This window comes from Geotrypetes seraphini, chromosome 8 (genome assembly GCF_902459505.1).
Source record: "Geotrypetes seraphini chromosome 8, aGeoSer1.1, whole genome shotgun sequence".
Lineage (NCBI taxonomy): Eukaryota > Metazoa > Chordata > Amphibia > Gymnophiona > Dermophiidae > Geotrypetes > Geotrypetes seraphini.
The window spans coordinates 189,820,261-189,845,672 of record NC_047091.1 but is presented as its reverse complement, the minus strand read 5'-3'; the positions used below and the strand labels follow the sequence as shown (position 1 = coordinate 189,845,672).

Genomic DNA, 25,412 nt, shown 5'->3' with positions numbered 1-25,412 from the left:
TGCCTATACTATTGGATTTAAACAAGTAACTTTTTTGGACTTCGTACCTACATATCCTCTTCTAAAGCCAACTCCTTAAATCCAACCTTGTTTTTATAACCATAGCATTTCTCAAATATACAGACAACTATCCTCACTGCTGACTGAAGTTACATGCTATGTCATATTGTGCATGACTGGGGCATGACAGGGAGCATGAAAATCTGGAGACTGAAACACACTCCAGGCTATCAATGTGCAAGTTATCTTGCAAGCCTACTACACACAAAAGGGAAGATGACACACACACACATACACACAACAGGATATGTCAAAGCAAACAAAAAATTAATCTAATTTATGAAATAAAGCTCCTAGTTTTAAAAATTCACACACTCTCTAGATAAGCAAATGCCTAAGTACTGAATGCATACTTACTTCCAACTGCAGGAAGAGCTCTGAGGAGAGAGGAAAACCATAATTACTAATCATTAAGATCTTTTCACTGAAGCAGCACACAGTGTCAAACCTAGAATTAACAAGTACACACTCTCAACTAAACTAAAAGAAGCAAATATAGAGGATCTGTATTGTATTAACAAGATGGTATAGGACTCCAGTTAAACTGTGTAAGATTTTTAAACATGTTAAAGTTTTCCAACCTCTTCTTGCAGTACTGTAGAATATAAGGGACTAACTTTCACTTGTTGTGGGATTGCAATAGATGTACTAGTTTTGGTCAGAAGGAAACTTGACTATATTTGGAAGCATTGAAATTAACTCTAGAAACTGTGTTTTGTGGTCCTGGGGTCAGAAGCAGTGTTTGTTCAATTGTCTTTTGGCAGCTAAAGCCAAATTGCTCTTCATTAGAAAAACAGCATTGGTATCTTCTTTTTATTTTATAATTCTTTATTCATTTTTGTATGTTACAACAAGTGTATCAATTAAACTCATATAAAACTTAGATACATACTTGATTAACTCACATATTAGCATCAAATTTAACATTTCTTTAGGAAATTAGTATTCTATAATGTTAAAATATTATGTAAGAAATCTAAATTTATATCATTCTTATTGAATATAATAATCCCCCATCCCTCCCTCCCTCCCAATTCAATAATACATAAAATCATCTTTATTGTGAATTCATTCAAATATTGATATATTATGTAATAATCAAAAATAAAATCCCACCCCTTTTCCCCTCTAATCAAATTTCTTATCATGGGAAAAGTTAATCATTCATTACAAAAATCTGTTAACGGTCCCCAGACTTTCTGAAATTTACTCATATAACCTTTTTGCGTTGCAATGGTGAGTTCCATTTTGTACATATGACATACAGAATTTCACCAGAAATTGTAATTTAATTGTATTTGGTATCTTCTATACTGAATTGGAGATACAGACCATCTTAGTGGTTTTCAATGAGAGAGATCAAAATACACAGGTTTTAAAGAACAATGGGCCGTCGCTCAAGACTATTTAAGCATAAATCTGTGATAAATGTTTTTGCTATTTGAATCTTTGGTCATTAATCCAAATGTGTGTTCTATCTATTCAATGACTCTTGGGGTCAAGGCTGTTCCATCATTTAGATTACATTTGCATGCCCACTAGGGAAGGGGAAGCAATAGCAGTAGTAAAAACACAAGAATAGCCTTACTGGGTCAGACTAATGGTCATTCAAGCCCAGTAGTCCATTCTCACGGTGGCCAATCCAGGTCACTAGTACCTGGCCAAAACCCAAGGTGTAGCAATATTCCATGCTACTGATCCAGGGCAAGCAGTGGCTTCCCCCATGTCCTTCTCAATAACAGACTATGGACTTTTCTTCCAGGAACTTGTCCAAACCTTTCTTAAAACCAGCTACACTATTCGCTCTTACCACATAAAGAAACATAGAGAAATAGAGTATGACGTCAGAAAAGGGCCGACAGCCCAAGTCTGCCCACTCGAATAACCCACCCCCCTAAGCACTTCATCAAAGTGAACCCACATGTTTATCCCATTTATTCTAAAATCGAGCACTTTGCTGGCCTCTACTACCTGGAGTGGAAGATTATTCCAATGATCAACCACCCTTTCGGTGAAGAAATACTTCCTAATGTCCCCATGAAATCTCCCACCCCTGACTTTTAGCGGATGCCCTCTTGTCGCCGTAGGTCCTGTAAGGAAAAAGATGTCTTCTTCCATCTCCATACGGCCAGTAACATATTTAAACGTTTCTATCATGTCTCCCCTCTCTCTGCGTTTCTCGAGTATAGCTGCAACCTACCTAACCGTTCTTTATATGGGAGATCCTTGAGTCTCGAGACCATCCTAGTGGCCCATCTCTGAACCGACTCCATTCTCAACACATCCTTTCGATAATGTGGCCTCCAAAATTGAATACAGTATTCCAGATGTGGTCTCACCACTGACCTGTAAAGCGGCATCACCACTTCGGGCTTACGGCTGACGAAACTTCTCCAGATGCAACCCAGCATCTGTCTAGCCTTGGATGAAGCTTTCTCCACTTGATTGGCAGCCTTCACATCTTCACTAATGATTACTCCCAGGTCCCATTCTGTAACTGTTCTAGTTAAGGTTTCACCGTTCAGAGTGTAGGTTCTGCAAGGGTTTCCGCTACCAAGGTGCATAACTTTACACTTCTTGGCATTAAAGCTCAGCTGCCAAATAGTAGACCATTTCTCCAGTAAAAGTAGGTCCTGTGTCATACTGTCGGGTACGGTACCTCCGCCTACCACATTACATAATTTAGCGTCATCGGCAAATAATGCAATTTTACCCTGAAGTCCCTGAAGTAGATCCTGTACGAAGATATTAAATAGGATTGGACTCAGGACCGAGTCCTGCGGTACTCCATTGAACACGTCCGACGTTTCAGAGGGAGTGCCATTTACCACTACCCTTTGAAGTCTGCCACTAAGCCAGTCTTTAACCCATGCAGTTAATGTTTCTCCAAGTCCCAGCGAGCTTATCTTGTTCAATTATCTACGGTGTGGGACACTATCAAAAGCATTACTGAAGTCCAGATACACTACATCCAGGGACTTTCCCTTATCCAGTTTTTTTGTTACCTAGTCAAAGAAGCTGATTAGATTGGATTGGCAGGATCTTCCCTTTGTAAATCCATGCTGATGGGGATCCCTCAGCCTCTCATCGAACACATCCTCTGGCAACACGTTCCAGAGCTTAACTATTCACTAAGTGAAAAAAAATTTCCTCCTATTGGTTTTTAAAGTATTTCTCTGTAACTTCATTGAGTGTCCCCTAGTCTCAGGGAGATATATGTTTCTGTTTTAAGTAGTGGGCAGAGCTGTTGATGTTATATAGATATAGAAACATCTGTCAATAAACCATAATATAAAAGTTGTGATGTGTTCTATGTTTAAAAAGCTAATAAAAGTTAAGGCCCTCTAATCAAGCTGCATTAGGGTGTTTTGTTTATTATCGCCGACTGCTGTAGTAAAAGCTCTGATACTCACAGGAATTGTATGAGCATCAGAGCTTTTACCATAGCGGCCAGCGATAAAAAAAACCTAAACGCAGCTTGATAAAAGGGGGCCTAAGTGAAAAAAGAATTATGTACCACAAAACTATGTGACATTTTTGAAAAAGAGAATGGCAAGTCTTCTCTCCCTCATTACATACTTAAAAGGTCAGATGGTTCATAGCATTCTGTCTCTGCAAACTTGAGCAACAGGGGGTCTTTTCCACCATTGTTCAGATAATCTTTCATATATACCTGCACCATAGGTAATACAACAACATTTACATATGTTTTTAAAAATAGTCTTTATTATATTTTGTAAGATATAGTTTTTTGTTTATGTTTGTCCCCCAATTTTGTAATTTTATTGATTTGTTCATCGCTTAGAATTTGGAATAAGCGATCAATCAAATTTTATAATAAACTTGAAACTATAGCTATTAAAAATTTATTTAGACACTTGTATTTGGATTTAGAAGGAAAGCATTCATAGTGCTAGAATGAGCATCACTGGCTTCCAGCAAGAAGAGAAAGAAATTAGGTTCTTACCTTATTTAAAAATGTACATACCAAGTTTCAAGTTTATTTAAAATTTCTTATACCGCCCAATCAACCTTCGAATCTAGGCGGTATACAAAATCATAAAAACATACTTTAGCTAAAATACAAATTTAAGATGACAAAGCATCACCAAACAGTAACAATAACTTACGAAGACTTTTAAAAACAAAGAAACAGGAACAAAAGGTAAAAAGGCAAGAACTACAATAGTCACGAATTTAGTCTTGGAGAATGAGATGTACAGTGTCTGTATCTATGAGACAAACTTGGTTCTTTTTGTTACATAGAGCATTTTGGATCCCAGTTAGATTACAAAAGTTGGATAGCTCTAAGTCTAATAGATGCTGGCATTGTAATCTGGAAGCAGGGACCCTAGATCATTTAATATACTTTTGTCCCTGTATCATGGCCTTTTGGAAATCAATTTGATCTCAAGTTAATTGTTTATTAGAGAACCATGTAGCTCTATCATATGATACAATTTTATTCGGTACCTCAATAAGAATAAAAGTCAAATTTCATCAAGTAATAATAAACTTTTGTTGATACTGACAGGAGTTGCCATTCAACATATTACCAGGTATTGAAAAGATTACACTAGACTTAATTACACCTTCTGGTGGAATTCGTTGTACAGTGGTGCCTCACACAACGAACTTAATCCGTTCCAGGAGCAAGTTTGTTATGTGAAACGTTCGTTGTGTGAAACGCGTTTTCCCATAACAATACATGTTAAAAAAAATAATTCGTTCTGTAGCATAAAATATGCTAAGATGACATAAAAAAAGATAAATTTTTGGTTATTATTTTTATTTAGATACATCTAAAAACATAATTGTTTTTTAAAACAACACACATTTTTTAAATTTAAAGACAGACTAAGTATAGTCTAATTTTACAGTGAGAGGGCAGAGTCTCAGCGGCAAAAACTGGGACTTAACTGTTCATTTTTTTTTTTTTTTCTACCGTGTTTCCCCGATGATAAGGCAGGGCCATCAAATAAGACAGCCCCCCCTTTTTAGAAAAAAATGTAAAATAAGGCACCCCCCCGCAAATAAGCCACCCACCGATACCTGCGCTTACCCGAATCGGGTGGTACGGTGGGTGACTCCGTGTGGTCCCTGGCACCCCCGACACGATCGGGGCAAGAGGGAGCTCAAGCCCTCTTGCCCCCCCGACTCCCCGACACGATCGGGGCAAGAGGGAGCTCAAGCCCTCTTGCCCCCCCCCGACTCCCCGACACGATCGGGGCAAGAGGGAGCTCAAGCCCTCTTGCCCCCCCGACTCCCCGACACGATCGGGGCAAGAGGGAGCTCAAGCCCTCTTGCCCCCCCCGACTCCCCGACACGATCGGGGCAAGAGGGAGCTCAAGCCCTCTTGCCCCCCCGACTCCCCGACATGATCGGGGCAAAAGGGAGCTCAAGCCCTCTTGCCCCCCCGACTCCCCGACACGATCGGGGCAAAAGGGAGCCCAAGCCCTCTTGCCCCGCCGATTCCCCAACTCCCCGACAATATCGGGCCAGGAGGGAGCCCAAGTCCTCCTGGCCACGGCGACCCCCTAACCCCACCCTGCACTACATTACGGGCAGGAGGGATCCCAGGCCCTCCTGCCCTCGACGCAAACCCCCCCTCCCCCCAACGACCCCCCCCCCCCAAGAACCTCCGACCGCCCCCCCAGCCGACCCGCGACCCCCCTGGCCGACCCCCACGACACCCCCTTCCCCGTACCTTTCTGTAGTTGGCCGGACAGACGGGAGCCAAACCCGCCTGTCCGGCAGGCAGCCATCGACGGAATGAGGCCGGATTGGCCCATCCGTCCCAAAGCTCCGCCTACTGGTGGGGCCTAAGGCGCCTGGGCCAATCAGAATAGGCCCGGGAGCCTTAGGTCCCTCCTGGGGGCAGGGCCTGAGGCACATGGTCGGGTTGGGCCCATGTGCCTCAGGCCCCGCCCCCAGGAGGGACCTAAGGCTCCCGGGCCTATTCTGATTGGCCCAGGCGCCTTAGGCCCCACCAGTAGGCGGAGCTTTGGGACGGATGGGCCAATCCGGCCTCATTCCGTCGTTGGCTGCCTGCCGGACAGGCGGGTTTGGCTCCCGTCTGTCCGGCCAACTACAGAAAGGTACTGGGAAGGGGGTTGTGGGTGTCGTGGGGGTCGGCCAGGGGGGTCGCGGGTCGGCTGGGGGGGCGGTCGGAGGTTCTTGGGGGGGGGCGGTCGTTGGGGGGAGGGGGGGTTTGCGTCGAGGGCAGGAGGGCCTGGGATCCCTCCTGCCCGTAATGTAGTGCAGGGTGGGGTTAGGGGGTCGCCGTGGCCAGGAGGACTTGGGCTCCCTCCTGGCCCGATATTGTGTGGGGAGTTGGGGAATCGGCGGGGCAAGAGGGCTTGGGCTCCTTTTTGCCCCGATCGTGTCGGGGAGTCGGGGGGGGGGCAAGAGGGAACCAGGCGGAGAGAGGGCAGTTAAGCGCAGTGCCTGCGCGGAAGGATGCAGCTCGGGCGACTTCGTTGTGTGAAACGAAGTTCGTTGTACGGATCAAGACATAAAGTTCGTTGTGCGCAGCGTTCGCTGTGCGAGGCGTCCGTTATGCGAGGCACCACTGTACCATATATACAAAATGGGAAGAGCAATTGCAATACAAAAAGGGAATTATAATAATTTTAAAAAGATTTGGGGGCCATTGATAATTTATTGTAATGATTAGATGCCAATTTACACTGAAAGTACATTTATAATTATGGGGAGGGGGTTGTATATAGTTATATTAAAGGTTTTTAATCAATATTAAGAATGTAATGTTTATATGATGTTTTTGATTGCAATGTTTGTGTGAGGGGTGGGTGGTGGAGGGAATAGATTTGAGATGATGGAAGTTCAAGTGTATTTGAGATGATGGAAGTTCAAGTGATGTGTACAAGTTCAAATTCTAATCTTCTGCCTAAATTTCTGTATAGTCCACTCTCAGCCTATACTCAAATAACTCGTATCTAAACTAAACTACTTATATTTAAACTACTGTTCTTAATTTGCTGTATAGTCACTATATTTAAACTGCTGCTCAGTCTCGTATGTCCAAGTATTTAAATCTACTGTATAATCTTGTATGTCCAATTCACTCCATTGTGAATGTTTACTTATAAACCATTCTGAGCTACTGGGAAGATGGGATAAAAATCTAAATAAATAAATAAATACTTGATGCGAGATGAAAAAATGAATAAAGAATTTGAAAAAAAAAAAAAAAAGAATTACAATAGTCAAAGTAAAAGAGAACAATTAGGGAAAAAACAATAGGAGGGGCTGCTATAAATAATGTTGAACTCGATTGCCCTTAAAAGGACAGTTAGGTCTCGAAGGCATCACGAAAGAGAAATGTCTTTAGCTTCGTCTTAAAATTATTAAGAATTGATTCTTCACTTAAGAACTTTTATGTCCTTGAATGTTCGAGGGCTGAATTCTCAGCACAAACGACAACTCTACTTCAAAGAAGCTAGTAGAGTTAAGATGGCATTGGGTTTTTACAAGAAACACATTTAATACCAGCTCATGAAAGATTTTTCTCTCATACTTGCTATAAAGAGATTTACTTTGCTTCTAACAAATTGAAATCAAAAACGAATGGAGTGGCTATTGTATTTGCTAATTATGTATCTGCAAAGGTGAAAGAGGTGGTACACGATAAGGAAGGTCGATTTTTGCTTTTAAAAGTACTTCTGGGAGACCAATTACATACCTTGTTAAATCTTTATGCTCCCAATACGAATCAAGGTGCTTTTTATAATAAGATAAGGGATATATTGACACAATATGCAGAAGGAAAAATTATAGTGGGAGGTGATTTTAATCTTACCCTAAATGTGAAGGTAGATAATTCTAGTATTGGTATGAATTATGGTAAAGCTGAGTGATGTCATTTACATCTATTTATGGAGGCCTGGGACCTTATTGATATATGGAGACATCAACACCCGACAGAGATTGATTATACTTACTACTCAGATATTCATTCTTCTTACTCTAGAATTGATCTCTGGCTGGTGGGGAAAGACTTGATGGAGATTGTTAGCTCCTCCATTATAGAAACTAGGATATGGTCTGATCATGCTCCAATTTGCTTTAATCTAATGATACAATGTATACAATCTGGTAGGAAGTATTGGCGCATGGATGATAGTCTTTTGCTGGATTCTGCAAACGTGCAACAACTGGGTAAGGACCTAGGGGAATATTTACAATTTAATGACACTGGAGATACTCCTCCGGAGACCCTCTGAGAATGCTTAAAAGTGGTTATACGGGGCAAAATTATTGGTCAAGGGGCACATGTCCGAAGGGTACGTATGCTTAAAACTGGGGCTGGCGAGACCAGATTTACGCATTAGAATGGAACCATAATGGTGGGAGTTTATCTCCCGAGAAAGAAAAAAAATTACAACAACTTAAGTTAGATCTTCAGGAGTTAGACCTAGAGATAATTAGTACTAAGCTCCAATGGTTAGGCCAGGAATATTTTGAAACAAATAGGACGGGTAGAATATTGGCCCATAAGTTGTTAATTATGGGTGGGAGGGATGGGATTCTTTTATATTTATATATTTGGAGGATTACAAATAAGATTGTCAAGTGATTAATTAATATATTTCTGAGTGATTATTGTACACTTGTTGTAATTTCTGAAAATGAATAAAGATTTAAAAAAAAAAAAAAAAAAAAAAAGTGGTTGCGTATGTGCAGGGTCTGGCTGGGGACTGAACCACCTCCGAACGTATTCAACAAGCTTTTATTAATTATTACCAACAATTATATCAACCTGAGCATATAACAAAGAAGCAGACATTTGTTCCTATTTAGATCCTATACATCTACCTAGTCTTATACCTGAAGAAGCTACTGAACTTTCTCTGCCCATTACAGTGGAAGAACTAACTTGAGCTATTAAAGATATGCCAGTGGGAAAATCGCCCGGATTAGATGGCTTTACAGCCAAACTTTATAAGACATTTCGAACAACTCTGATCCCCCCCTTGCTGCGTTTTTTTTTATCATTCTGATAGATAGACAGGAATTGCCTTATTCTTGGCATTTAGCTGGTATAACTTTGATATTAAAACCAGATAAAGATCCGACATCCTGCTCCTCCTATAGACCTATCTCACTATTAAATGTGGACTATAAACTGTTTACTAAGATTTTAGCCAAACGCTTACAGATATATATGCCCCATTTGGTAGTTGATGATCAATCTGGGTTTGTACGGGGCCGCCAGATGTTTGATAATATTCGTACAGTTTGCCATATATTGTGGCAAGTTGCTGGTGGACATGATTTGATTCTTATTCTGGGCATCGATGCTGAGAAGGCATTTGATAAGGTATATTAGCCCTATCTATTTCAAGTGTTAGAAAAGATGGGGATATCGGGAATTTTTCTCCACCGGCTTTGATTGTTATATATAGATCCTTTGACCTCGATTAATATTATGGAAGCTATACTGATTGTTTTACATTGAGGAGGGGGACCTGTCAAGGTTGTGCACTGTCACTTGTACTCTTTGCACTAGCTATGGAGCCTTTTGTCCAATCAGTGCGACAAGCTTTAAACACTACAGGTATAAGCTGTGGCGGCTTGGAGACAAAAATATTACTATTTGCAGATGACATCCTTTTTTACAATCCGAGACCCTCCCACCTCACTGAAAGCTGTGGTAGAAACTTTGACAGCTTATGGACAGGTGTCAGGATTTCGGATAAATATGTCCAAGTCAGAAATTTTGGATCTTACTTTATCAGATCTAGATTGTAGATGGATTTCTAGTAATTCCTTTAAATGGGCTCAACAATCATTACGATATTTGGGGATTAATTTAACTAGCAAATTGATACGTTGTATACTGCTAATTATCTTCCCCTTTTGAAAGTGATCTGACAGGAAATGGAGAGGTGGAAACACCTTAATATCTCCTGGCTAGGCGGGGTACAAACAATTAAGATGGTAGTGCTCCCGAGACTATTGTATCTTTTTTTAGCCTTACCGATCCCTCTACTTAGTCATTTTTTTCTTCACTTGGAGCGAAAGATATTTGCTTATATTTGGCAATATAAGACGCCAAGGGTAACTCATGTCATGATGTATCAACCTAGGCAGTTGGGAGGAATGGCAGTTCCACATTTTCGATATTACTATCAAGCAGCCCAATTACGTTACTTAACTAACTGGAAATGGGATAAGGAAAAATCATGGGTGTGTATGGAGCAAGAGCTATTGGGCGCGTTCCCACTTTGGGCAATACCCTGGTTTCAACACTTGCAACATTCTGCTATAGTTAATAGGTCTAACCCTATAATACGACATACTCTTGAAATGTGGACCCAGGTGCATTGGTGATGTTTTGGAGATAAGATTTATTTCATGGGGGCAGCTATTATATATATATATGCCTAATTTTGCTCCAGGTAAGGTTGATGTGGCCTTCCACATATGGGAAAGGAAAGGACTTAAAACATTGGATCAATTATTGGAGGATGGGAAAGATACCCCTTTTGAAGTATTGGTAGAAGAATATGGTCTTTTACCAAGAGATCTATTTTTATTATAAACAAATTGAAAGCTTCATTAGAAAAGTGGTCCTTAAAGAAGTCATCGCTGAACAGTCAAATTTAGGTAGGGCTATGGTAAAGGAAAGTGGGAGAGGTAGTATTACTAGATTATACAATACACAATTGGAGCATCTTCACTCACCTTTGAAGTAAAGGCGTCGCTGGGAAAAGATCATTGACAAATGTTATACTAATAAAGAATGGTCTAAAATAATGCATTCCCTTCTCTATGGCACTATAGCTAGCAATATGATAGAAAATGGTTATAAGATGTTTTATTGCTGGTATTATACTCCAGTGCGGCTGTGAGCTATGCATGGGAAAGGATTGGATAAATGTTGGAGAGGATGTGAGGAAGTAGAAACATAGAAAAATGACAGAAGAAAAGGGCCACGGCCCATCAAGTCTGCCCACCGTAATGACCCGCCCCCCCTAACTTCACCCTACCAGAGAGCCCACATGCGTATCCCATTTCTTCTTAAAATCTAGCACGCTGCTGGCCCTAATCACCTGCAGTGGAAGTTCATTCCAATGATCAACCACCCTTTCGGTGAAGAAATACTTCCTGGTGTCACCATGAAATTGTCCGCCCCTGATTTTTAGTGGATGCCCTCTTGTGGCAGAGGGTCCTTTAAGAAAGAAGATATCATCTTCCACCTCGATACGGCCAGTGATATATTTAAATGTCTCAATCATATATCCCCTCTCTCTACGTTCCTCAAGTGAGTATAGTTGCAATTTATTCAGCCTTTCCTCATAGGGGAGATTCTTGAGCCCTGAGACCATCCTGGTGGCCATTTGCTGAACCGACTCAATTCTCAGCACATCTTTTTGATAATGCGGCCTCCAGAATTGTACACAATACTCCAGATGAGGTCTCACCATGGATCTGTACAAAGGCATTATGACTTTGGGCTTCCGGCTGATGAAACCTCTACGGATACAACCCATCATTTGTCTAGCCTTAGATGAAGCTTTCTCCACTTGACTGGCCGTTTTCATGTCTTCACTAATGATCACTCCAAAAATCTCATTCTGCCTTAGACCTAGCTAAGGTCTCACCATTTAGAGTGTAAGTTCTGCATGGATTTCTGCTGCCAAGGTGCATGACCTTACATTTTTTAGCATTGAAGCCTAGCTGCCAAGTCGAGGACCAATGTTCTAATAAGAGTAGGTCCTGCGTCATGCTGTCGGGCAAAGGGCTTTTACCTACTATGTTGCATAGTTTGGCGTCATCTGCGAATAATGTTATTTTACCTTGAAGCATAAGAACATAAGTATTGCCTCTGCCGGGTCAGACCAGGGGTCCATCGTGCCCAGCAACCCGCTCCCGCGGGGGCCCTCGAAGTCCTTGACCTGTAAGTTCCCACCACCTGAATTGTTTATGCCCTAATCCTGAAGTACCCTGTATAGTACCCCTCTATCTATACCCTGTAATCCCTTTCTCCTTCAAGAAGTCATCTTTTTGAAACCCATTATTGTACTCTGTCCTACCACCTCTCCTGGAAGCGCATTCCAGGTGTCCACCACCCTCTGAGTGAAGAAGTACTTCCTAGCATTCGTCTTGAATCTGTCTCCTTTCAGTTTTTCTGAATGCCCTCTTGTTTTTGATGTCCCCGCTAGCCTGAAGAATCTGTCCCTATCCACCTTCTCTATACCTTTCATGATTTTATAGGTCTCTATCATGTCCCCTCTAAGTTTCCGCTTTTCCAGGGTAAAGAGCCCCAGCTTCTCCAGCCTTTCGGTATATGCAAGGTTTTCCATGCCCTTAATCATTTTTGTTGCTCTTTTCTGGACCCTCTCGAGCATCACCATATCCTTCTTAAGGTGCGGCGACCAGTACTGGAAGCAGTACTCCAGATGAAGGCGCATCATTGCTCTATACAGCGTCAGGATAACTTCCTTCGTTCTTGTAGTGATACCTTTTTTGATAATGCCCAACATTCTGTTCGCCTTTTTTGAGGCCGCAGGCTTCATTGTTGTGTCCACCAATACCCCCAAGTCTTTTTCAAGGTTGCCTTCCCCCAATACCCTCCCTCCCATCGTATAGCGGTACATAAGATTCCCTTTCCCTATGTGCAAGACTTTACATTTCTCTACATTGAAGCTCATCTGCCATCTTTTTGCCCACTCACCCAGCTTGTTCAGGTCACTTTGTAGATCTTTGCATTCCTCAACAGTTCTGACCCTACTGGAGAGTTTTGTGTCATCCGCGAATTTTATAACTTCACACTTTGTCCCTGTTTCTATGTCATTAATGAATATATTGAACAGCAACGGTCCCAGCACTGACCCCTGTGGGATACCACTCGTGATCCCTTTCCAGTCAGAGTAGTGTCCCTTAACTCCTACCCTCTGCTTTCTGAGTCAGGTCTCTTATGAATGGATCGGGCCCAAGACCTGTGGTACTCCACTGGTCACCTCTGATGTATTGGAGAGGGTGCCGTTAACCACCACCCTCTGAAGTCTGCCGCTCAGCCAGTCCCTGACCCATGCAGTTAATGTTTCTCCTAACCCCATCGATGTCATCTTGCTCAACAACCTGCGGTGTGAGATGCTGTCAAAAGCTTTACTGAAATCCAAGTACACGACGTCCAGGGACTCCCCTATATCCAGTTTCCTTGTTACTCAGTCAAAGAAGCTAATTAGATTGGATTGGCAGGACCTACCCTTTGTGAAACCATACTGGTGGGGATCCCGTAGATACTCCTCGTTCAGGATCGAATCCAATTTATGTTTAATTAGTGTTTCCATGAGTTTACTCACTATTGATGTGAGACTCACCGGTCTGTAATTCGCAGCCTCCGTCCTAGAACCCTTTTTGTGCAGTGGAATGACGTTAGCTGTTTTCCAGTCCAAGGGTAGGTACGTTTGAACATGTACGGTGGCATTGTATTAAAGAAAGACACAATTTTGCATGAGGTAAAGCTCTTTATAGTGTATAAATTTTTCCTTTAACTGTTAAAGAAAAGATTTATAAACTATAAAGAGTTTTACCTCAAGCAAAATTGTCATTTCTTTAATAAAAGATTAACTATTTTTTTCTACGGCCCTCACAGTTAAAGTTTAACACCTTTCCTTTTTCAGAACTGACATATTTCAATCACTATATTGAAAATAAAATCATTTTTCCTAACTTTATTGTCTGGTGACTTTATTTTTCTGTGCTTTTAACTATGTTTCCAGGGCCTTCTTGTCCATTGACTGTTTTTTTTTCTCCGTCTTCACTTTCTGCCTTGCATCCATCTTTGGCATTAACTTAACATTCAATTTTTCAATTTTTCTGCTTTCTTCTCAAAATCTATGTTTCCATGTCTTACCTTCCCATCTCCTTCCCTCACTATTTCCGTAGTCTGACATCTCTCCTCCCCCCCCCCCAGTGTAATATTTCTCTTTCCCTTCCTTCTTTCTGCCCCCTACAGTCCATCTTCCTTCCCTTCCTCCTTTCTGGCCCCCCTCCCACCCCAATATTTCTCCCTCCTTTCCACCAGTCCAACATTTCTTTTCTCTCTTCCTCCTGCATACTTCTCCTCTAGTCCTCCTTCCCTCAACCAAACATCTCTCTCTCCATGAGTCCAACTTTTCACTCTCTGCCTTCTGCAGTCCTCCCTATCCATCTTGCCCTCTCCATGAGTCTAACACTTTCTGCCTCCTTCACGCTTTCTCTCTGTCCTTGCCTCTTCCCTTAGTGGCAACCCTCCTTCCCACCCCAACATGCTCTCTCCCCATGCACCATCTCACCTTCCCCTCCAGTGTGTAGCACCTTTCTTTTCCCTCTCTTTCTGACAGGTCCAGTAGCACCTCTTCTCTCTTCCTTTTACCTCATCCTTGTCCAGCTTTACCCATTCTCCCCTTCCCTGCTCCCCTTGTCCAGCAGTACCCCTGCTCCCCTTCTCCAGCAACACCCCTTCTCCCTTCCCTGCTCCCCTTGTCCAGCAGTACCCCTTCTCCCTTCCCTGCTTCCCTTGTCCAGCAGTACCCCTTCTCCCTTCCCTGCTTCCCTTGTCCAGCAGTACCCCTTCTCCCCTTGTCCAGCAGTACCCCTTCCCTGCTCCCCTTGTCCAGCAGTACCCCTTCTCCCTTCCTTCCTCCCCAGCAATACCTCTATTTTACAGCCCACAGTCTGTACACGATATCGCACACTGGGCAGGAAGAGGCGCGCCGACATCAGCTGACTTGAAACTTCCTGCTGCCATAACGTATGCCATGACTCCTGCCTTCACGTATCTGCCGGGACTCATTACCTCCTTTTTCTAGCCTGCCACTGCTGGTCCAGGGGTGTGAAGACAAGATGAAGGCAGGAGTTCCAGCATACCCGACAGCGAATGAGCCTCTCTTCCTGCACAGTGTGCAAGATTGCGTACAGACTGTGAGCCGCAAAATAGGACTTGGAGGGGGGAGCACATGTGGCCCACGGGCCACAAATTTGAGACTGCTGCTCTAGAGGCTCAAGGTCTGCTGTTAGGCAGGGTTTTGGGTCAACGATCTACCACACAAGTCAGAAGATTGTCCAAATTTCACATACTTTGCCAATACCTAAACTTAGTGCAGTCATCTTCCAATGGTGTTCCAAATACTCAAGCATTTAATGTTTTCTTCAGATGCTGTTCAACTCCTTGCAACAGGCCTCACACTGCATTGGGTCCTTTTGCTGAAAGGAATTGAACAGCATCGCAAGCTTTATCCTATCTCAAGATGAGCTTATGCAATCAGTGGCTCTGAGCGACCCCAGGATGGGTTTTAAACAATTAAAAAAAATATTTCCTGATCAAGCACAATCAATAGTTAACACAGTTCTTCCAACTTTGGGTTTTTCTGGACAACCCTTGCTATGTGTACCATCAAAATGATATATTGTGGGCTACAGTATCATATTAGCCCAATAATCTTAAAAAAATAGTTTCAAAAAGTTTGTTGCCTTGTTTCTGTTATACAGAGAAATCCTTTGGACCTACCTGCGTTTCGGATCCTCTCTTTATATTGTTGATCTAGCTTCTTCATTCTTTTCTGGTACTCCTGCAGTGTACCTAATTAAAACAAAGATATGCAAATTGTTATTAAAAGGGTGGCTTAAAAGTCCAATTTCAGGGATCCATTCATTATTCAGGACCTTAAATGAAATGCATTTTGTACAAATGGACTAAGTAAGAGTTACTTTTGTCTTCATGTGAAAACATCTGTGAGAGAACATAACAGGTAGGAAAGGAATTCACCCAAACACTCATTATTCTTTATAATAAGAATGAAACTGCTACTAGTCCGGAAAATGTTTGTTTTGAAAAGGCTGGCAATTGAGCCCTTGGCCCTGGTAATTCTAAATTCAAAGTAAATCTGTTTCAAAAGGAAAAAAATTATGATGTAAAAGGAAGTTTTTTCAAGACTAATTATATTCTTTTTCAAATAGAAGTTGATCAGGACCCACATCGTTCATCCTGTGTTGAAACATAAATATGTCATAAGAACATAAGAAGTTGCCTCCACTGGGTCAGACCAGAGGTCCATCTCGCCCAGCGGTCCGCTCCCGCGGTGGCCCATCAGGTCTATGACCTGTGAAGTGGTTTCTGACCCCTTCTATGACCTACCTCTAGTTCTATCTGTACCCCTCAATCCCCTTATCCTCCAGGAACCTATCCAAACCTTCCTTGAACCTCTGTACAGAGTTCTGGCCTATCACATCCTCCGGAAGCGCATTCCATGTGTCCACCACCCTCTGAGTAAAAAAGAACTTCCTAGCATTTGTTCTAAACCTGTCCCCTTTCAATTTCTCCGAGTGACCCCTAGTTCTTGTGGCTCCCCACAGTTTGAAGAATCTATCCTTATTCACTTTCTCTATGCCCTTAAGGATTTTGAAGGTTTCTATCATGTCCCCTCTAAGTCTCCTCTTCTCTAGGGAGAACAGCCCCAGCATTTTCAACCTGTCAGCGTGTGCAAAATTTTCCATACCCCTTATCAGTTTAGTCGCTCTTCTCTGGACCCCCTCAAGTACCGCCATGTCCTTCTTGAGGTACGGCGACCAGTACTGGACACAGTACTCCAGGTGCGGGCGCACCATTACGCGATACAGCGGCATGATGACTTCCTTCGTCCTGGTTGTGATACCCTTTATGATGATGCCTAGCATTCTGTTTGCTTTCTTTGAGGTTGTCGCACACTGCGCCGAAGGTTTCAATGTTGTGTCCACCATCACCCCCAGGTCTCTTTCAAGGTTGCTCACCCCTAGCATTATTCCCCCCATTTTATAGCTGAACCTCAGGTTCTTTTTCCCTATATGCATGACCTTGCATTTCTCTACATTAAAACTCATTTGCCACTTTTTTGCCCATTCTTCCAGTCTCGTTAGGTCCCTTTGCAGGTCTTCACAGTCTTCTGTGCTTCTAACCCTGCTGCAGAGTTTGGTGTCATCAGCAAATTTGATATCCTCACATTTCGTCCCCGTCTCCAGGTCGTTAATAAATATGTTGAACAGGAGAGGTCCCAGCACCGACCCCTGTGGAACTCCGCTCGTGACCTGTTGCCATTCTGAGTATTGGCCCTTTACTCCAACCCTCTGTTTCCTGCCTGCCAACCAGTGTTTGATCCATCTGTAGATATTCCCTTGCACCTCGTGGTTCCACAGCTTTTTAAGTAGCCGTTCGTGAGGTACCTTGTCAAAGGCTTTTTGGAAGTCAAGGTAAATGATGTCTATGGATTCCCCCTTATCCATCTGGCTGTTTATTCCCTCAAAGAAGTACAGCAAGTTTGTGACCTTCCCCTGCAGAAGCCATGCTGGCTCGCCTTCAGCTGTACATTGTTTTCTATGTGTTCGCAGATTGTGTCTTTAACCAGTGCTTCCATCATCTTTCCCGGAACTGAGGTCAAGCTCACAGGCCTGTAGTTTCCCGGGTCACCCCTTGATCCCTTCTTAAAGATGGGCGTGACATTTGCTATTTTCCAGTCCTCAGGGATCTCCCCAGTTTTTACGGAGAGGTTACATATTTGGCAAAGTATTTCTGCTATTTCGTTTCTCAGTTCTTTTAGTATCCTTGAGTGGATACCGTCTGGGCCCGGTGATTTGTCACTCTTCAGTCTGTCTATCTGCCTGAGGACATCCTCTTTGCTTACCTCTAGCTGCACCAGCCTTTCATCATGGTCTCCGGTTATAATCTCCTCGGGCTCTGGGATGTTGGATGTGTCCTCTCTGGTGAAGACTGACGAGAAGAATTTGTTTAACCTGTCAGCTATCTCTTTTTCCTCCTTTATCACTCCTTTCCTGTCTCCGTCGTCCAGCGGTCCCACTTCCTCTCTGGCTGGTTGTTTCCCTTTCACATACCTGAAGAAGGGTTTGAAGTTTCTTGCTTCTCCTGCCAGTCTTTCCTCGTATTCTCTCTTCGCTTTCTTGACCTCTCGATGGCATTCTTTCTGGTGTCTTTTGTAGTCTTTCTGGTTTTCCTTTGTTGGTTCCTTTTTCCATTTTCTGAAGGATGCTTTCTTGTCACCTATCGCCTTTTTAACTGCATTTGTTATCCACGCTGGGTTTCTAGTTCGATTTTTTTTGCACCCTTTCCTAAACCTTGGGACGTACAGGTCTTGTGCCTCGAGCACTGTGCCTTTAAGCAGTGTCCAGGCTTCCTCTACGGTCTTCATCTTTCCTGAGCTGTTGTTGAGCTTTTTTCCCACCATTTTCCTCATGTCCTCGTAGTTTCCTTTTCTGAAGTTGAGTGCTGTCGTTGTGGTTCTTTTCGCCTTTGATGCTCCTATGGTTAATTTGTATTGGATCATGTTGTGGTCGCTGTTTCCTAATGGTGCTAGTACCACCACTTCCTTTACGGGTCCCTCTAGCCCGTTGAGGATTAGGTCCAGAATGGCATCCTCTCGCGTTGGTTCCGTGACCAGCTGCTCCATGAAACAGTCCCTTATCACCTCTAGGAATTTAGTTTCCCTCGTGCAGTTTGAGTGCCCAATGCCCCAGTCTATTCCCGGGTAGTTGAAGTCCCCCATAACCACCACCTTTCCACTTTTGCACACCTGCCTCAGCTCGGCCTCCAGGTCCAGGTCGTTTGCTTCTGGCTGTCCTGGTGGGCGATAGTATAGTCCCAATTTGATGTCAGCTCCTTCTCCCCCTGTTAGCTTAACCCATAGTGACTCTAGACTGTCCGCTCTTACTGTTGTTTCTGTCCTGGATGAAGAAATGGTCTCCTTTATATACAGAAACAAAGAAAGATGACGGCAGAAAAGGGCTACAGCCCATCAAGTCTGCCCACTCTACTGACCCACCCCATTAAGTCTGAGTGCATATGACTTAGTTCCTTAGCTCGACCTTCGTAGGGATCCCACGTGGATGTCCCATTTATTCTTAAAGTCGAGCACGCTGGTGGCCTTGATCACCTGCACCGGAAGTCTGTTCCATTGATCCACCACCTTTTCTGTGAAGAAGTACTTCCTGGTGTCACTACTAAATTTCCCTCCTCTAAGTTTAAGCGGGTGCCCCCTTGTGACCGAGGGTCCCTTGGAAACGAATATGTCGTCTTCCAGCTCTACACGACCTGTGACGTATTTAAATGTCTCAATCATGTCACCCCTTTCCCTGCGTTCCTCTAGAGTATAGAGCTGTAATTTGCCCAGTCTTTCTTCGTATGAGAGACCCTTGAGTTCGGAGACCATTCTAGTGGCCATCCGCTGGACCGACTCGGCTCGAAGCACATCTTTACGGTAATGTGGCCTCCAGAATTGCACACAGTATTCCAGATGAGGTCTCACTATGGCTCTATACAGTGGCATTATGACTTCAGGTTTGCAGCTGACGAAGCTTCTCTTGATACATCCCATCATTTGCTTTGCCTTGGACGAGGCCTTCTCTACTTGTTTGGCAGCTTTCATGTCTGCACTGATGATTACTCCCAAGTCCCATTCTTCTGAAGTCCTAGCTAGTGCTTCTCCATTCAAGGTGTATGTTCTGCATGGATTTCTGCTGCCGAGATGCATTCCTCCCCCCTTCTTGTGTGTCCTGTCCCTCCTGTAGAGTTTGTACCCTGGCAGGGCCACATCCCATTTGTTGTCCTTGGACCACCATGTCTCTGTGATTCCTATTATGTCTAGGTCCATATTTCTGGCTATAACTTCTAGCTCCCCCATTTTAGTCCTTAGGCTCCTGGCATTTGTGTATAGGCAATTTAAGTCCCGGTTTGTCACCTTTCCTTTTGGATCTCCTCGTGAATTAATGCTCCTGCCGATCTCCTCACGGGCTGCCAGTCCCCGAGCCTCATTTTGGTCATTCTCCTCCTTAGGTGTGTCTATCCCATCCTCTGCCCGCTTCTCTGTTCTTGGATAGCCCTCTGGTTCCGGCTTTTTCCTCTTTTCCTTGCTCTTTAGCTCTATTTGCCTCTCGGGTCCCTGTGATGCATCTTTGGGTTTATGACCAAAAATTGTCCATTCAGTCTCTAGTCCTCTATCACCATTCCCTGGTTCAGTATCCTTGCTTGATACTGTGGTCTGATGTGTCGAGGTCAGATCGACTATCGGCTTTCCCCTTGTTGTCAGTTTAAAGTCATGTCTATGCAGGTCTGGATGTTGCGTGCCAGCATCCTCGTCCCAGCCATGCTCAAGTGCAGTCCGTCTCTCCTGTAGAGCTTGTTGACCAGTTCCTTACGAAGAGGAAACCCTCTTCATCACACCATCGCCTCAGCCATCCGTTTGTTGCTTGCAGCTCGATCTGCCTCCTCGCATCTGCCCTCGGTACTGGCAGAATCTCTGAAAAGGCTATCCTCCTTGTCCTCAGATGTCATCAAGGTTAACATCTGGATTCTTGGGGAACATGACTCAATACCTTGATTTTATCCACAGAGATGACCAAGGAAAGAGTATCTGTAATAAATTACTTAAACCCTCGGTGTGTCTTTGAGGTCTCCCAAGATTTAACCAAACTGCAATCTTCTGAGATCTCAATGCACAATACACAAAGCAGGGAGATACCAGGCTAATGATGACAAAAAAAAAAAACCCTTATTCCATAAAGTTAAACAAAATATCAGCAAATTGTGGAAATAAAGGCACACTGAGCTCACTAAAGTCCAGTCAAAAGTTTAATTCAAGTCAAAGCCTGGCATGTTTTGGCACACCTGACTGCCTCAAGGGTACATGAACTAATCAATCAATCTGAACATAATATAGAGACAATGCCCTGGCACAAAAAGTGATCAATAGAAGAACCAGTACAAAAAAAAGGGAGTGTAAGATAAAGGAGAAAAAAGTTGCAAGATCAAGAAATACATAAAATTAAAATCAAAATAAAACAAAGGTTAAAAAATGAAAATAGAAACTAAAAAGCTTTACTTAATGAGGGACCTTCAAAATACTTCAAACATGCTGCCAGGTAAGCTATAGACTGCAAAGTAAATAAGCTAGAGGGGAAAAAACAAAAATTAAAAAAACAAGGAGCGAGGGGAAGCATTTTCTAACACCCATTGATGGGCCACATGGTGCCAGCATCTATAAAATACTAGCTGATTACCCGGGTGTTTATTTATCCCACCCTATGTTCCACAGGAATGTCCCTCTCTATGGGGCTGAACTTGGACTAAAACGGCATGGGGAGTGTCAGTATTCATCTCAGTGAGCCCAAAAACTATGGATTAGACACTATCTGTTGGTTTTGATAATCCCTAATGTAATGTAATGTAATGTCACCCCTTCCCACCCCCACAGTATTTTTCCCCCGATAGTAAGTGATATGGGGGTGGGTCATTAGAGTGGGCAGACTTGATGGGCCGTGGCCCTTTTCTGCCGTCATTTTCTATGTTTCTAAGTTTGGTTGAAATCTTTCCATGCGTTTCAGAATTATGTTGATTATCGTATTTTCTCGCATATAACGCGCGCGTTATACGTGGTTTTTACAAACTGCGCATACCCTTGCGCGTTGTACAAATTTTTTTTTACATAGTTTCCCCCCCCCTCCTGATTCATCACCCGGAAGGAGCGCTCGCACTCCCACCCCAAAGGACCGCTCGCACTCCCACCCGAAGGACCGCTCGCACCCCCACAGCCTCCCCCCCTCCCCCATGGAGAAACTGTCTACCTTGTTTCCGGATGCCAGCCCAGCTGCTTCCTCTGCTGGTGGTCCTGCCCCTTCTCAGAGCCCTGTGCTGCGCTGCTTCCTCTTCAGGCGGTCCTGCCCTTTCTATGATGTTAGAGAAAGGGCGGGACCGCCGGAAGAAAAAGCAGCGCAGCAGAGCTCAGAGAAGGGGCGGGACCGCCGGCAGAGGAAACAGCTGGGCTCGCTGGCATCCGGAAACAAGGTAGACAGCTTCTCCATGGGGGAGGGGGGGAGGCTGTGTGGGTGCGAGCGGTCCTTCGGGGTGGGAGTGCGAGCGCTCCTTCGGGGTGGGAGTGCGTGCGAGCGCTCCTTCGGGGTGGGGGTGCGTGCGAGCGCTCCTTCGGGGTGGGGGTGCGAGCGGTCCTGCGGGGTGGGGGTGCGAGCGGTCCTGCGGGGGGGTTGAATCGGACGTCGGGGGGCATCAAGCTTTCAGGGTAGGGACAGGACTTCAAGGGGGAAAGGAGAGTCGGGGCGGGCGAAAAGAGAGTCGGGGTCTCCAGAGGAGAGTCGGGACGGGGGAAAGAAGAGTCGGGCAGCACGCGCGGTATATAAAAATTTCTGTACATAAATTTGTGTTTTTTGCGCACTATACCCGTGTGCGCGTTTTACACGGGTGCGCGTTATCTATGTGAAAATACGGTATTCATCTCACCGAGCCCGAAAACACTATGGGGTAGACACTAGTATCTGTTTCTTTCAATAATTTTTACATCTCACCCCCTTCCCACCCCCACAGTATTTTTCACCAGATAGTAAGTGATATGTATACCAAGTTTGGTTGAAATCTCTCCATGCATTTATGGATTAGACACTAATCTGTCGTTTTCTTTTTTAATTCTTTATTCGTTTTCAAAGTAAACAAATGCACAAAAGAGTATATTACAACAAATTATTCCAGAATAGCACTTTGATATCTGCCATATAAACATCTAGTAAAATCAATAACCCCCCTACCACCCACCCTTCATCATATTTTCAATAAAAAAATATACACATGTTATATATCATAGTATAACATAATATGTAATCTGTCGTTTTCGATGTCACCCTGTTCCCATCTACCCATGTCACCCCTCCCCCCTCCAGTATTTGTGCCCAGATACTAAGGGCTAGATTCACTAAGCCCACTGATCAAGACCCAACCACTAAGCGACCCCTTGGCGACCCAGACCCAATTCACTAACCTGCCTCTATCCGATTCCGATCCGTGCATGCAAATGAGGAGGGACATTCAAAAGTAGGGAAGCAGAGATTCACAACACAAAATTCTTGATCCGACTGGGCTGGCCAATCAACTGAAGAAGCGACTGCTGGGGACCAATCACACACCTCTCTGCCGACTCTCTTGCTCCATTGCCACCTTGCACTTTGCTCTTCTCTCTGCTGCCCTGATCTCGCTGCCTGTTTTAGGGGCTGCAGAAGTCCTGGGGCAGGGGGGAGAGCAGTGCCTGATGGCTCCCTGACAATTTTAAATAGCTCATCTTGCCACCCAGACTGATGTCTGCTGCCTTCCCTGCAGTGCGAGCCCGCGGGTTGAAAGCAGGGCTGCACACCGCAGTCCAGCCCTGCTTTCAACCCGAGGGCTCGCACTGCAGAGAAGAGGCTGCCGCCAATAACAGGAACAGGAGAGTCGGGGCCTGAAAAAAAATAAATAAAAAGGGACACAAAACACATGCGCAGACCTTCTGCAGGGAAAGCAGATGGTCTGTGCATGTGCGGGAATCGCACACCAGCGATCTGGGCAGGCGGATGGGGGCGTTCCTCCGATCGCCTACATCTGCATATTTAAGTTTGCAGAATTCGTCGGACCTGCCAGGATTGGGCCCAATTGAGCAGGTTGGTGAATCTAGCCCTAAGTCTTATGTATACCAAGTTTAGTTGAAATAATAATAATAATAATAATTTATTGTTTATATACCGCCAAAGCCAAGTTAGTTCGAGGCGGTTTACAATAAAGAAGAGCTGGACATACAGCGAAAAAAAAAACCAATGAAGTCTTTGAGTACAATTCAGTGCAGTGCAGAATAGAAGAGCTGGAACATACAGCGAAAAAACAGAAACAAGAAGGCTTTGAGTGCATGATTGATTGTATAGAGTAAGGTAACATTGTAGGGACGGTTTGCAATAAGAGTGAGTCAATAGGGAGCAGGTCGTACAGTGTGGGGTAAGTAGTGAAGGCTTTGGGAGATTTTGGTCAAAAGGAAGTAGGTCGAGGAGATTTACAAAGAAGGGTAGGTCATACTGTGTGGGAAAGCAGTGAAGACTTTAGGCATTCCTGGTCAAGAATCGGTTGAACAGGTTGATTTTGATTAGTTTTCTGAAGTTGAGATAGGATGAGGAGTGCATGATGGTGCTGCTTAGCCAGTCGTTCTGTAGGCTTGCTTGGAAGGCCAGCGTTCTGTCAAGGAAATCTTTAGTATTGGCAGGTTTTTATCGTAGGGTGGCTGAACATGCGTATTCTGCGTGTAGGCCTGGTGGAGCAGTCTAGTTTGAAGTGGGAGACCAGGTACAGAGGGGCTTTGAAACAGAGACAAGCAAATTTGAACAATACTCTTGCCTCCAGGGGCAACCAGTGGAGTTTTTGGTAGTAGGGGGTTATGTGGTCCCATTTCTTTAGGCCGAAAATCAGTTGCACAGCTGAGTTTTGTATGATTCGGAGTTTTTGAATGGTTTTCTTGAGCGACCCCAGATAGATAATATTGCAGTAATCAAGTAGGTTTAGGATGGAGGATTGCACCAGTAAGCGGAATGATGTTGAGTCGAAGTATTTTCTGATGGTTCTAAGTTTCCATAGTGTCGAGAAGCCCTTTCTGATTAAACGCTCTGAATGCGTATCTAGGGTGAGATAGCGGTCCAGTGTCACTCCTAGGATTTTTATGGTATCGACAATAGGGAAGTTCTGTCCATTGAGGGTTATTGTAGTATCTTTGATTTTGTCATTTGGGCTAGCCAGGAAGAATTTGGTTTTTTGGGGGTTGAGCTTCAGTTTGAACTCTTGTCATCCATGTTTCGATTTGTTTTAGAATTAGTGCTAGATGAATCTTCGTCTCTGGGTTCAGGCTTGTTAGAGGCAGGAGTATGATGATATCGTCGGCGTAGATGTAGAATTTGATTTTTGCTTTTTGCAATAGATTTGCCAGTGGGGCGAGGTAAATGTTGAATAGAGTAGGGGATAGGGGGGAACCCTGTGGGACACCGCATGGGTTAACCCAGCTGGAGGATTGGATATTGTCGCTATAGACTCGGTACGTTCGTTTAGTCAAGAAGCCTCGGAACCATTTTAGTACTTTGCCTGAGAGACCAATAGTCTCCAAGCAGTCAATTAGGATGGTGTGATCGACTAAGTCAAAGGCGCTGCTTAAGTCTAGTTGAAGGATTAGTGCATTGGAGCCTTGGCTGAATAGGCTCAGGAGGGAGTCCAGTAATGAGGCAATAACCGTTTCCATGCTGAACCCGGATCGAAAGCCTGATTGGTTGTCGTGAAGAATGTTGAATTTGTCCAGGTAAGATACTAAGTCCTGGTTTACCAGGCCTTCCATCAGCTTTACAAAGAAGGGAATGTTTGCAATGGGCCTGTAGTTGGATGTCAGCTTGATGGGTTTTTTTTACAATAGGTGTGATCAGTATGTGACCTAACTCCTCGGGAAATGTACCCGACAGTAATAGGGAGGAGAGCCAATCGTATAGCGAGGCTTTGAAGGGGACTGGAGCAGCTT

The 25,412-nt window shown here is 44.0% G+C and overlaps 1 protein-coding gene across 4 annotated transcripts in view; it reads right to left on the bottom strand.

Annotated features, from left to right (window-relative positions):
* Positions 1 to 25,412, bottom strand: part of SUDS3 (SDS3 homolog, SIN3A corepressor complex component) — a 213,278-nt gene that overhangs the window by 145,626 nt on the left and 42,240 nt on the right. For all 4 annotated transcript variants that reach the window (XM_033957288.1, XM_033957289.1, XM_033957287.1 and 1 more), the window contains exons 4-5: positions 15,584 to 15,655; positions 418 to 437 (exon numbers count right to left, since the gene is read on the bottom strand). In XM_033957288.1, the coding sequence (XP_033813179.1) occupies positions 418 to 437; positions 15,584 to 15,655 (92 nt within the window). The remainder of the gene's footprint in view (positions 1 to 417; positions 438 to 15,583; positions 15,656 to 25,412) is intronic.